At 47.6% G+C, this 14535-nt stretch overlaps 1 protein-coding gene across 1 annotated transcript; it reads left to right on the top strand.

The window, feature by feature from the left end:
* Positions 1–13818: 13818 nt before the first annotated feature.
* Positions 13819–14413, top strand: LOC122048982 (rapid alkalinization factor-like). The gene has a single exon (XM_042610488.1). It carries the CDS (start codon positions 13960–13962, stop codon positions 14296–14298), a length of 339 nt encoding a protein of 112 aa, XP_042466422.1. The 5' UTR covers positions 13819–13959; the 3' UTR covers positions 14299–14413.
* Positions 14414–14535: the final 122 nt, after the last annotated feature.

Raw genomic sequence — 14535 nt, 5'->3', positions numbered from 1 at the left:
GGTTTATCCTTTTAGTTCTTTTTATTACTGATTTTACAGCCAGAACATATTTCTTTTGATGTTTGTTATGTTTTAGCAAGTAATCTAGCATTTCATTTTCTTGTTGAAGTTTAATTTGTGTTTAATTTATGCTTGGTTAATTGTTAGGTTGTTAAGTTTAAGTTAGGGTTTAAATTGAAGATTTAGATCAGATTTATCCTATGTCTTGTTATTTTATTTTATGTTTAAGATTAGATTTAATTATGTCTTGTTATTTCATTCTTTAGCATAATTGTGTTGATGATGAAACTCATGGCGTAGTGTGACAATGTGTTGTGGATTAATCGTTGGCATTTAGTTAGGTTCATTTATGCATTAGATTAGGTTCTTAATTGCTGTGCTTTTTATTTGTTAGATTTAGATTCAAAATTTAAACCCCCATTTATATATTAAAACCCCAAAAATAGGAATAACATACAATCCTAAGATTATCATCCTACTGTTAGTTCCTCGAAAGATTCGATCATGGGCTCGTTAGTACAACATCATTGTGTAGTTAAGGGGTTCATGGATATAAATTGTTAATTTGATTTGCGGGTGTGACAGACTGCGCACATCACCGCTCCACCGTTGTTGAAGAATATGCGAAGACTCGATGATCCTGTCCGAGCGATGAGTTGATGGACATTGGGGACGTGGCACTCTCCGCTGTCTTCGACTGGTGATGTGGATCTCCGGTGAACCTACAAAGAAGCCGAGCCGGGAGGGGTTTCCCTGCGACGACCCTCCGATGCTCAAGTCAGGTAGTGAAGAAGAAGAAGAAGAGCAAGGCAACGCTACTGTGGCTACATTGATGAGAATCGCATACCTCCGTCGAAGTCTGGGGATCCTTATATAGGACCCCGGGGAGGCGCGGGCACACTTCTCGATGCGTGCATGCTTCCCCAAACATACCTCAATAGGATTGTGTCAGAAAAGCATGCCTAACGCCATTTCGCAATCATCCGAGCATATCCCTGATGTGACGGTGGAAACTTCCACCGTACGATACTCTGTCCGCTCCGGCCGCCGACCATGCTGTTTGTCGGCGGCAGGTGTCTCGAGGATGAAGTTACCAGCTGTCCTTTTTGTCTCTTTGCGCTCTTACTTGTTCCCGGGCCGAGTGGACCAGCCGCTCAGCGCTCCTGGCCTTCGGGAATGCTCCGGTACCTCGGACCGGGCGGGGAAGCCCTACTCATGTGCTCGGATGGGATTGCGCCTTATTGTCTTGTGGCTCGGCCGGGCGGCCTGTCCGCTCGGCCCAGAGACTCTTTTACCTTGAGCATCGGAAACCCGATCCCTGGTCGAGCTGTCTTTCGTTCGGCCTGGGAGACCCATGGCTGGATGTTCGGTCGGCCCGCCAGTCCGCTCGGCATGACCTCTGTCCGCTCGGCACGACCTTGGTGTTGACCCTCTTGACCATTGACCTCCACGTGTCGTTGACCTCCCGCCAACGAGGGTCCCCCGTCCTTACCACCGGACCACTCGAGTTTAAGGTCGTCGCTCGACCGTTGATGGAGATACGCGTTTAAGGTTGCTGCTTGACCATTGATGGAGACACACGTTTAAGGTCGTTGCTCGATCGTTGATGGAGACACGCGTTTAAGGTCTCCGCTCGACCGTTGACATGATCTCGGGTTTAAGGTCGCCGCTCGACCGTTGATGATGACTCGCATTTAAGGTCGTCGCTCGACCGTTGAGAAAGATGTACTTCAAGAGGCCTTTGCTTTTTTATTAAAATTTTGCCCTACACTCGAGAGACATATAAGAAATACAGTACATAATATTCACTTGCGCACTTCTCATCCAGCCCTGTAGGGTTGAAGATGGTTTGCGCTCCATGCCCTCTCGAGCTGCCTTCCCTCTTCGTCCTCCAGATAGTAGGCGCTCGAATGGAGATTCTGCACGACCTTGAACGGTCCTGCCCATGGGGCCTCGAGCTTGGCAACGTCGTCGACCGGCTTCACTTTCTTCCAAACGAGATCGCCGACCTGGAAGGATCTCGGGATCACTCGTCAATTGTAGTTCTGTTTCATTCGTTACCGGTATGCCATTAGCCGAACCGCTGCTTTTGATTGCGTTTCGTCCACCAAGTCGAGCTTCGTAAGCCTCCGTTCTGCGTTTCCTTCGTTGTAGTGCTACACCCGATCAAATTCTACTTCGACCTCCATGGGGACAACTGCTTTGCCGTCGTACACCAGATGGAAGGGGGTTACGCCAGTCGCCTCCTTTGGAGTCGTGTGGAGAGCCCACAACACATTGGGAGCTCGTCGACCTAGCTACCCCCAACGTGGTCGAGCCGAGCGCATAGACCTTGAGGATTTCTCTATTGGCGACCTCGGTTTGCCCGTTGCCCTGAGGGTAGGCCGGCGAGGTAAAGGCTTGTTGGATCTCATAGCCTTCGCACTATTCTCGAAGTCATTGACCGGCAAACTATCTTCCATTGTCAGATACGAGTTGGCATGGGATGCCGAACCAGCAAATGATGCTCTGCCAAACAAATTTGACAACCATCTGCTTAGTAATCCTTGCAAGCGGTTCGACTTCTACCCACTTTAAGAAATAGTCCACTACGACGAGTAAAAATTTCCACTGCCCGGTGGCCATGGGGAAAGACCCAATGATATCCATGCCCCATTGGTCGAATGTGTTGGAGATCGGACGACCGGCTTGAAGGGGGGTTGGATAGACGGCGCCCCCAAATACTCGCTTCTTTCTACAACGTTAGTGCGCAAGCGGAAATGCAAACAAAGCAAGTAGAAAGCTAAATACTAAAGGAAAGAATGCAAACCAAGCTACACGATCATTTATGTGGTTCGGAGATAAAGCTCCTACTCCACGGCGTGTCCGTAAGGTGGACGATCCCTATCCGTCGGTGGATTACTCCCCGGAAGACCTCCGGCTAGCTCACGTAGCTCCTTGTGGGTGGAGAAACCTCACCACAACTCTCACAAGAACTTCTTACAAGCTAGGGCACAAGTAGACTACTAATAAGGGTTAACCACCTCTATTTCGTCAACCTCAACCAAGCTCCCAAGGCTTGGTTATATAGGTCACGGGTTGGAAAATCCCGCCTACCAGTCAACTGCTAAAACATGCAGTCGACTGCCCTCTATGGAAATTCGACCGTTACATCCCAACGGCTCGATTCCACACTAACCGAGCAAACAGAGACATTTTGTTCGCTGTAAGTCGACTGCCCCAGTACTGCTACAGTAAAACCCTAAAACTAGGATTTTACTCCGAGTACAATCTCTCATGCACTCGTACCCTCACCCTTATGACTCATTTGACACTTCATTTGCAGCTTTGACCTCTTGCCTTCAAGCCTACTTCCTTTGGCTCTCGTCCCTCGGATGCATTCAAGCCCGCGGCTCGTCCCCAATGCCATCCTTCGCGTATGCCTCGAAGTCGCTTCCCTCGGCCCTTGTCCTCGCTGCCTTGTCCACGGTCCCTCGGATGCTCCATCCTTCACCGGACCCGAAGCCATCAACCTGAGTCACATGTGTATCCTGCAAACCTGCACAACTCAAATACACATATCAAATACAAGGGTGAACCTAACTTAAACCCTTTGCCCAAACACCAAAACACATGGTCACACAGACCATTGGGATTGCTCCAACAATCTCCCCCTTTTTGGTGTTTGGCAATACGTTTAAGTTAGGGAAAACAAATAGCAAAACAATATGCTAAAAATAATTGGACTTACGTTGCCAAGGCTACACACTTGGACTTACACCGCCGAATGGACTTACGTTGCCAAGGCTACACACTTGGACTTACACTGCCGAATGGACTTACGATGCCAAGGCTACACACTTGGACTTACAACGCCGAATGGACTTATGTTGCCAAGGCTGCACACTTGGACTTACACTGCCGAATGGACTTACGATGCCAAGGCTACACACTTGGACTTACACTGCCGAATGAAAAAAATAATGCAACATGCATTTGAACCTATCCCAAGGCTCCCCCTACACCTACGCTCCCCATGAGCTAGGATTTTTACAACGGGCTTTTTAAGAACATATCTCAAGGCTCCCCCTACACAAAGGTACTTTCAGATTTTCCCAACTAAACCTTACTTTTTCCCCTTTGCCTAACATCCAAAAAGTTCTCCAACAATATCCTAATTATTGAAAACTTGTCATACAAATGACCCTAAACTCATGTATGTATCCCCCATGGAACCCATACATCTATATGAGCTGACCCGGTCAAAATCCAGTGTTGAAAACACTTTCAGACTGGTATCAGTTGACTGCAAGAAGTACCAGTGGACTGCCCCCATGAAAATGAGCTTACAGAGACATTCTGTGCTCGTGAACAGTGTTACCAGTCGACTGGTAACTGTACCAGTCGACTGGTACACTATTCATAAAAAAAATCAACCTTTTCTGGCCAACTTCAGAAATACGCCAGAAATTCCACATACCTCCAAAAATCCCCAAATTTTGTGGAGAGGTCTATTATATCAATATCTACTTGGGAAAAATATATATAAAAATATATCTATCACAAATCCCAAGATTGACATAAAACACAAAACTAGCTAAAAAGTTCAATTGAACCTTGACCAAAGTCCTAGTTTTGGCTTCCTCTTGATGTATTTGCCCATACTAACCCACAATGCATCCCTAGCATTGGTTTATATGGCATCTATACATCCAAAACCAATTATCATTCTATATGACCCCAATGTCATATTTTCAAGTATGAAACATAACCCATGTGTGCCAATTCCCTAGGTTTGAGACTCAAGTCCGTCTCCAAACCATTTGGCACACTCCATGGCTCCTCTAGACTCCCAAGTAGTACCCACCTGAGATTCATTTGTCATGGGTCCCAATTTGACTCTTTGAGCTCCCCCTAGAACTCTTAACCTTAGCCACCTCCTTAGGTGACTCATCTATTGTGGCTAAACCACAATGATGTCTCTTAGAAGATTTCCTTATCTTCTTGACCTTGGACACATCATCCTTGCTATAGTCATATGCAACCCTAGCATAAGACTTTCCCTTAGCCTTGGATGATCCTCCCTTGCCATGATCATTTGCCACCATAACATATGATCTCTCTTTGGCCTTTGAGGTGCTAGATCGGTATTCCAAACCCGATCTATCATTATTGGGTCTTTGACTACCCAACACCATATTTAATCCCTTAGATCCAATAGTGAATCTCTTAAGGAATTTCTCCAAATTATCAAGCTTTGACTTCAAAGCTTGATTTTCCCTTTCTAGGTTCCTAACCCTAGAGTCAACATGTCCACCTTGGACATTCCTAGACCTACCATTTCTAGGCATGTGCCTCCCCTTCTTGGGATTAATGCCTTGGTTCTCTATTACCTTCTTCTCCTTAGGTAATGAGAATTTAACTTGCCTAGATCTATCATGCATAGGTCTCCTAGGGTTTTGATCGACATTTACCCTATTCCTATCAAGATATCTAAAACCAAAATTTTTCATTGCTACATAATGATAATCATTATTTTTCCTAGTATGCATGGGAACATAAGAATTTGAATTTGAATTACGATTCAAATTAGGGTATACCTCCCTTACCCGTGAAGCTCCCCCTTGACTCAAGCTCCTCTTCTTCTTCTCCCATTTCTTTAAATGTGCCAGCTTCTTGATTTCTCTCTTCTTGGGGCATTTGGTGTGGTAGTGTCCCTTCTCCCCACACGTGAAGCATGTAATGCACATTCTCCTCCTTTGGGCTTCTTCATTCCTACAACCCATGTAACTATTCAAAATAACTTGATTGGGTTTAGGAGTTACCTTCTTCTTACCCAATGGACATCTACTCTTGTAGTGTCCCTTCTCATTGCAACCGAAGCAAATTATGTTGTTCTTTGACTTCACTTCGGTGGAGGTGCTTGCTATGTTGGCTTCCAAGACTTCTTCTTCTTCACTTGTCTTGGAATCTTCTTCAATTCTTGAGGATGTAGATGATGCCTCATCTTCCTTCTCCTCCTCAGATGTTGAGCGTGACTCAATTTTCGTTTGCTTCACCTCCTCTTCTTGAGCTACTAAGCCCATCTCCTTGGCCTCCACATCCGATTGGTCCTTCTTCTCCTTTTGGACCACTTCATCACTTTCTTCGGATTTTTCTTCTTCTTCTTGTGTAGGCAAAAATTCCTCCCATGGAAATTTCTTCACTTTGCTCCATAATTCATGGGCATTCTCATATTTACCTACACGACTCACAACATCATTAGGCAATATTTCAATTACAATTGACATTACCTTTGAATTTGCCTTTGATCGTGTGGTTTGCTCCTCTGTCCAATGTCGTGATCGGAGCTTCTTTCCTTTCTTGTCCTTCGGGACTTCGAACGGTTTCTTGATCACCATCATGATATCCCAATCCGTGTCGAAGAAGATCTCCATCTTCATCATCCAATAGGTGATGTCCCCAAGGCTTCCTCCTTCAAACTTTGGAGGTTCAATCAAGCCGGTCATCTTCTTGTATTTGCTCTTCTCGGCGATTAGTCCGATGAAGTGCGACCTTCGCTCTGATACCACTTGTTGGAGATCGGACGGCCGACTTGAAGGGGGGGTTGGATAGACGGTGCCCCCAAATACTCGCTTCTTTCTACAACGTTAGTGCGCAAGCGGAAATGCAAACAAAGCAAGTAGAAAGCTAAATACTAAAGGAAAGAATGCAAACCAAGCTACACGATCATTTACGTGGTTCGGAGATAAAGCTCCTACTCCACGGCATGTCCGTAAGGTGGACGATCCCTATCCGTCGGTGGATTACTCCCCGGAAGACCTCCGGCTAGCTCACGTAGCTCCTTGTGGATGGAGAAACCTCACCACAACTCTCACAAGAACTTCTTACAAGCTAGGGCACAGGTAGAATACTAATAGGGGTTAACCACCTCTATTTTGTCAACCTTAACCAAGCTCCCAAGGCTTGGTTATATAGGCCACGGGTTGGAAAACCCTGCCTACCAGTCGACTGCTAAAACATGCAGTCGACTGCCCTCAGTGGAAATTCGACCGTTACATCACAATGGCTCGATTCCATACAAACAGAGACATTCGGTTCGCTGCCAGTTGACTGCCCCAGTCGACTGCTAAAACATGCAGTCGACTGCTAAAACATGCAGTCGGCTGCTACAGTACTGCTACAGTAGCGCTACAGTAAAACCCTGAAACTAGGATTTTACTCCGAGTACAATCTCTCATACACTCGTACCCTCACCCTTATGACTCATTTGACACTTCATTTGCAGCTTTGACCTCTTGCCTTCAAGCCTACTTCCTTTGGCTCTCGTCCCTCGGATGCATTCAAGCCCGCGGCTCGTCCCCAATGCCATCCTTCGCGTATGCCTCGAAGTCGCTTCCCTCGGCCCTTGTCCTCGCTGCCTTTTCCACGGTCCCTCGGATGCTCCATCCTTCACCGGACCCGAAGCTATCAACCTGAGTCACATGTGTATCCTGCAAACCTGCACAACTCAAATACACATATCAAATACAAGGGTGAACCTAACTTAAACCCTTTGCCCAAACACCAAAACACATGGGCACACGGACTATTGGGATTGCTCCAACAGAATGGGCATGATACCGTGGACGCTTTCATTTTCTCGGTTGGTTGGTGCGGTATGTTGTGATACTTCTGGCAAGACAAGCAGGTGGCCACCTTCCGAGCGACATTCTCTTGGAGGGTCGGCCAAAAATATCCGGCTAGGAGTATCTTTCGAGCTAATGAATGGCCGCCCGGATGACCTCCGCAAGAGTCATGGTGCACCTCCTTCAGGATGTACTCGACATCTTCCGATCCGACGTATTGAGGAGGGGCCTGGAGAAGGCTCTCTTGTAAAGATGGTCCCTGGTCAAGGTGAACCGCCGACCCTCTTCTTCAATAAATGGGCTTTTTCCGGATCGGAAGATGTAGCTCCCGAACACAGAAACTTTGTCAGAGTTATCCTTCAGTAGTTTGGGAAAGTTATTCCTTCCATTCAATCAATATGCGCCACAAGTGAGACTTGTTTGATTGACTGACCTATGACAATCGGCGTCAGCGAATTGGCTAGTTTCGCTAACTCATTCGCCACCTGATTCTCCGATCGGGGGATCTTATGTATAATTACCTCCTGGAAGTTGACCTTCAGTTTCTCGAAAGCCTCTGCATAGAGCCTTAGCCGAGCGTTGCTTATCTCGAATGTCCCGGATAGCTGTTGGGCGACGAGCCGGGAGTCCGAATGGATAAGGACTTTAACTGCTCCCATGTGCCGAGCTGCCTGTAGGCCAGCTATCAGCGCCTCATACTTTGCTTCGTTATTAGTGGCTTGGTAGTCCAGCCGAACAGACAGCTGCATCCGATCCTCCGCGGTGAGATAAGCAATATGTAGATTCCATTGCCCTGTCGAGTGGATGAGCCGTCCACATATATCTTCCATGTTGCTGCCGGCTTGTCACTTTGGACTTCTATAACAAAATCTGCCAAGGCTTGAGCCTTGATCGCCGCTCAGGGTTGATACTGAATGTCGAACTCACTCAGCTTGGTCGTCCATTTGATTAGCCTTCCGATGCTTCTGGGTTGAGAAGGTCTCGTCCTAGGGCACTGTTAGTTAGCACGATGATCGTGTGCACTAGGAAGTATGGACGAAGCCTCTGAGCGGTTAGAATCAAAGCATACGCTAGTTTTTCGAGACTGGTGTAGCGAGATTCAACATTTTTCAATATATGGCTTAAAAATATACAGGTTGCTGCTCCTAGTCATTCTTTCGAACTAGAGCCAATCCAACGACATGTTCGTTGGATGACAGATAAATCCATAGTGGCTCACCTACAACCGGCTTGACTAATACAGGCAAGGAGTTCAAATATTGCTTCAGTTCTTCCAAGACCCAATCACACTTGGCGTCCCATTGGAATTTCGTGGCTCAGCGAAGCACCTTGAAGAATGGCAGGTTCCGGTCGGATGATTTGGATGTGAATCTGGATAGCGCCATGATCCGACCGGTCAGCCGTTGAGCTTCCTTCAAGTTCTGAGGCAGCGACATATCTTGTAAAGCTTTGACCTTGCTCGGGTTGGCTTCAATGCCCCACTCGGTGATGATGTAGCCCTGGAAGAGGTCACTCTTCGCGCCGAACAGACACTTGCTCGGGTTCAGCTTTATTCCATATATCCTCAGCATCTGGCAAGTCTCGTTGATATCTGCGCACAGGTTAGCAACTCGGAGGGATTTAATCAGTATGTCGTCGACGTATACCTCCATATTACGGTCGATCTGTCGTTGGAACACCTTGTTCATCATCCTTTAGTAGGTGGCTCTAGCTCTGGCGTTCTTGAGTCCGAATGGCATGACGTTGTAGCAGTATGTTCCATCGGCCGTAATGAAGTTGACCTTCTCCTGGTCCTCGCGGGCGAGCGGCAATTGGTGGCACCCTTGATATGCGTCGAGCATACAGATCAACTCGCAGCCCATCGTCGAGTCCACCATTTGGTCTATCCTGGGCAACGGATCGAAGTCCTTCGGGCACGCTTTGTTTAAATCACAGAAGTCGATGCAGACTCGTCATTTGTTGCCCGGCTTGAAGACTAGCACAACATTGGCTAGCCAACTCAGGAATTAGACTTTCTTGATATGGCCGGCCTCCAGTAGCTTCTCTATCTCCATCTGGATGATCACATTCTGCTCCGCGCTGAAATCCCTTTTTCTTTACTTCACCGGCCGAGCGTCCGGTCGGACATGAAGCTCGTTCTGAGCTACGCTCAGGGAGATGCCGGGAAGCTCATGGGTCGATCAAGCGAATACGTCATGATTTTGTTTAAGGCAGACGACCAACTCTGCCTTCTTATCCTCCAGGTCGACAGCGATGAAGGTTGTTGCCTTCGCTCGGCTAGGGTGGATATGGACCTCCTCCTTTTCTTCGTATACCAAGGTAGGGGTTTTTCAGTGATCGCATTTACCTCCAGTCGTGGAGTCTTCTGAGCACTCCTAGCCTCGGACTTGACCATCTCGACGTAGCATCGCCGAGTGGCCAGCTGATTGCCCTTGACTTTGCCCACTCGGTCGTTCACTGAGAACTTGATTTTTTGGCAGTAAGTTGATACTACCGTCCAGAACTCATTGAGGGCCGATCGGCCCAGGATGACGTTGTAGGTCGACGACGCATCCACCACAATGAAGTTGGTGGATCTGGTTCTCCTCAATGGCTCTTCTCCAAGTGAGATGGTCAGGCAGGCTTGTCCGAGCGGCAATACTTTGTTCCCCGTGAAGCCGTACAGCGGGGTCGTCATGGGCAGCAGCTCACTTCGATCAATTTGTAACTGATCGAATGCCTTCTTGAAAATAATGTTCACCGAATTCCCTATATCCATAAAAGTCTGATGAATAGTATAATTGGCGATCATCGCTCGGATAATTAACGCATCAGCGTGGGGGATCTCCACCCCCTTCAGGTCGCTAGGGCCGAAGCTGATGTGGGGGCCTTCGGCCTTCTCCTTGATGCATCCCACGGCGTGGATCTCCAACCGCTGAGTGTATGACTTCCTGGCTCGGTTGGAATCGTTGCCGGTCGGCACTCCAGCGATCATGCCTATCTCTCCTCGGGAAGCGTTGTTCCTCTTTTCTTCTTCCCGAGCAGATGACCTGTTTCGCTTGGCCGAGACTCGGGAGGGATCAGTGCCATCCCTCCGCTGGTGTTGATGGTGGCGTTCGAGCGCCCTTCTGTCGTCCGTCGCTCAGCGGATCTGTGTCTCTATTGTCGATCGGGAGAAGGTGATTGGCGGCGGTATCCTCTTGGGGTTGGTCGACTGACGATTGATGTGAATCCATGGTGATCCCGCGTGTTGTGAGTCACCGACTAGCGAAACGAATAAAACATCAGCGTCCATACCTTGCCCTTCGACGCCTTCGGTCGACCAGAAGCCGCATGTTGTACGACATGTGTCCTGATCTCCTGGTGCGGCCTTTCTCCTTCAGCCCTCGGCCCCTTGGGTGACTAATGACTGCTTGACCATCGGCTTTTGGTTGGCGCCGAATGTTCAGTCAGCGTCGAATGTTCGGTCGGTGCCTCCTTTCTTCTAGCCGCTTGGGCTTCTTCCACATTGATGTATTCATTGGCCTTCTTGAGCATGTGGTCAAAGTCCCCGGGCGGCTTCCTAATGAGCGATCGAAAAAAATCTCCCTCGACGAGCCCCTGGGTGAAGGCGTTCATCATTATCTCGGACAAGACCGAGGGGATGTCCATGGCGACTTGATTGAAGCGCTGGATGTACGCTCGGAGCATTTCCTTGGGCCTTTGTTTTAGGGCAAAGAGGCTGACGCTCGTCTCCTGGTAGCGTTGGTTGCTGGTGAAATGATGCTGGAATGCGGCTCAAAAATCCTTACAGCTTTGTATCGAGATGCCCGGCAGTCTTCTGAACCAGCGTTGCGCCAATCCGGAGAGAGTCGTGAGAAAAACTCGGCATTTCACTCCATCTGTATATTGGTGCAGCCTGACTTCGTTATCGAATTGATCCAGATGATCATCTGGGTCGGTCGACCGGTTGTACATCCCGATCGCCAGTGAGGTGTAGTGTCGGGGCAAAGGATCTTGTAAGATCTCTTCTGAGAACTGTCGATTGATCTGTTCGAGAGACGTGTTGCTCCGGGGTGCTTTGCCTTTCCGTGCATCTCGAACGGGCCCATTGTTTGAAGATGATCCCCCGCTCCTGATGCACTTGGGCTATCTCCGAGGGGGTTTGGAACAAGGCTCGATGAAAGGGGATCGGCGCAGGCGGCGCTTCCCCCTGTGTGCCGGTCGGCCTTTGATTCTGTCCCCACACAGAGATTTGCTCCGCTCGGTCTTCCAGCCCCGCTTGTCAGTCGGTTGCCAATGTTGCAGGCTATGTCACTTACCGATCGACTAGGGCCTGTTGTTGTTCGATCATTTTTACTGCTCGGGTTTAAACGAGCATCTCAAGCTCCTCCTGAGTGAGTGTCATGGTGATGAGTCATCCAGCGTCCTCCATCTTCTTGGCTTGGATGCATGTGGCGTTCCCACAAACGGTGCCAAATATGATCCTGTCCGAAAGTTGAAGAGACGGAAAGCTAGGGATGTGGCGCTCACGCTGATCTCCTGTGGACTCCGCACGGACCTGCAACACAGACTACGTCAGTGCTGAGACAGGGAAGGGGTCCTCAGCATTGACTCTCCGACACTTAAGTTAGTCATCGACGATGAAGTGGAAAGAGGAGCAACAAGAAGACTACTGTAGCGTAAACAGTGAATGTCACATGTATTGCGTACCTCCGCAGATGTTTGGCCTCCTCTTTATATAGAGATCTGGTAGCGCGCGTGCATGCTTTCCAAGGTGAGCACGCTTCTCAATGCTTTCCCTAAAAAGATTTGTCAGTAAAGTGACCCTAACACAATACCTTAACGGGTCGAGTATATCTCTGAAGTGACAATGGAAGCTTCCGTCGTACGATCTTCTGGCAGCCCGTGCTTGGTGTCGGCGGTACTAACTCCCAAAAAGATGTTGAGGGATATCAACGTATTGTACCACCAGGCTGAGCGGGTTGGCCGCTCGGCCATCTATTTGCCGCTCTGGTGCCCCGTCCGGTCGGCCGAATCTCAATACTCCTTGTATGCTTGAACGAAGTTCCACTCTGCCACTGTCGAGTCTGCTGTCAGGCCGAGCGGAGTAGTCGCTCGGCCGAAGTTGAACTTTATCGATGCTAGGTTTCGCTGTCTGGCCAAGCGGGATAGCGACTTGGCTCGGCTTCTACGCGTTGTTCTCCTTTGAGTGTCGGTTGTTTGAATGCTCCCCGTGCCGAAGTTGACGATGGGTCGGAGCCCTCTCCCAGGTCGGGGCATGTTTTGCTCGACCGACTGATGCCTTCTACGCGTGATCGCCTTGACTTTGACCTCCTTTGACCTCCATCGTGGCAACGGGGTAGGGCCCTTCATCATCATCGCATCAATTGCGGTCTCATTTTAGGAAAGATGTCAAAGCTTCTTTATGATATGTCATTTTTTAGAAACACTTTTAGATGCGTGTATAAACAGTGACATTATAAAAGGGGTCTCCATCTACGGGTGAAGGTACGCGACGCTACATAATTTACACGCTCATTCACTATTGTTCATGATTCACCACCTTTGAATCAATCATTAACTTGAGCGTCGGAGGGTTAATGTCGAAAACTCTTTCCTTGACCCAGTCACTAACGCTCTTTCTGACATCCAAGATAGCGAGGAGTTTTTATTCGGTCAACATTAGAGTCACATTCTTAGCCAACAACGTTTATCGCTTTTGGATAGGATTAAGCGTAAATTGAGAGTGGTGAATTTTTAAACCGGTAAAGAATTGATAAAATTTATTACAAACTCTTTATAAATCAACAATGATATTGGCTAAACAACAATACCAATAAATTCTAGGACTCATCTGATTCAAAAAAAAAAAAATATATATATATATATATATATATATATATATATATATATATTTAAATTTTTAATTTTTGAATGTATTTATGTCTTCAATATAGCTTAAATTGAGAGGAAGAAATTCTTAAATGGATAAAATAAAATTTTAAATAAAAAAGAGAAATTTTTTAGAGCGGTTAAAAGGAGAAGAGGTATATTGGTGATGTGCTGTATGATATTAGTATTACGAGAGTTAGACGATAAGCGTAAATTTTGATATCTACATGCGCGATTTAATAAAATGCCTAGGAAGAAAATGCTCTACGAGAGAGAAGATATAGGTATTCTCCTCTAAAAATACGTATACAAAAGTAGGGAAGCTCCCACTACGTATTTATTATCTTTCCGTGGAGGAAGCCAGTCCATCAGTTTCCTCCATGGAAGTCTCGAGCAACGTGACGCCGTCCACCTTCTCCTCCCCTCGCGCCTCTTAAACACGCCTTATTATATGCACGCATTGATCCGTTAATCGCCATCGATCGACTCCATCCTCAACATGTCTCTCCCGCTGAAGTACGTCGTCGTCCTCCTCCTCTTGGCCCCCACCGTCCTCCTCGCTGCCGAGTCAGAGGCCACGCTTGATGCTGCTGCGAAAACCTGCTCCGGTGGGGAGTGCGCCGGCAGCAGCGAGGAGGAGGAGGCGGCGATGCCGACGGAGTCGAGCAGGCGAGCGCTGGCGGCCACTAGGTACGTGAGCTATGACGCGCTGAAGAAGGACAGAGTGCCGTGCAACCAGCGAGGGCAGTCGTACTACAACTGCCAGCAGCACGGTAAGGCCAACCCTTATCGGCGCGGCTGCACCATCATCACCAGATGTGCCAGGATGCTCAATTGATTCAACGCGACACACTCTCTAAATATATATTTAAAAAACGGTAATTCAAAGCACAAAGAAGAAATTAACAGTCTTCTTTGATAATATATATAATAGAGGTTCTTCATGCAACATATAGAGGTATATGTGTATGTACATTGATAAGAAGTCAATGTGATTCTCAACAATGAATGAAGTTTTGGTTGAGAACTATAAAACTACTTTTTTATAATAGAGTTTGTACATGATGAATTTGCA

This window comes from Zingiber officinale, chromosome 2B (assembly GCF_018446385.1).
Source record: "Zingiber officinale cultivar Zhangliang chromosome 2B, Zo_v1.1, whole genome shotgun sequence".
NCBI lineage: Eukaryota > Viridiplantae > Streptophyta > Magnoliopsida > Zingiberales > Zingiberaceae > Zingiber > Zingiber officinale.
This window is presented reverse-complemented; position numbering and strand designations above follow the sequence as displayed.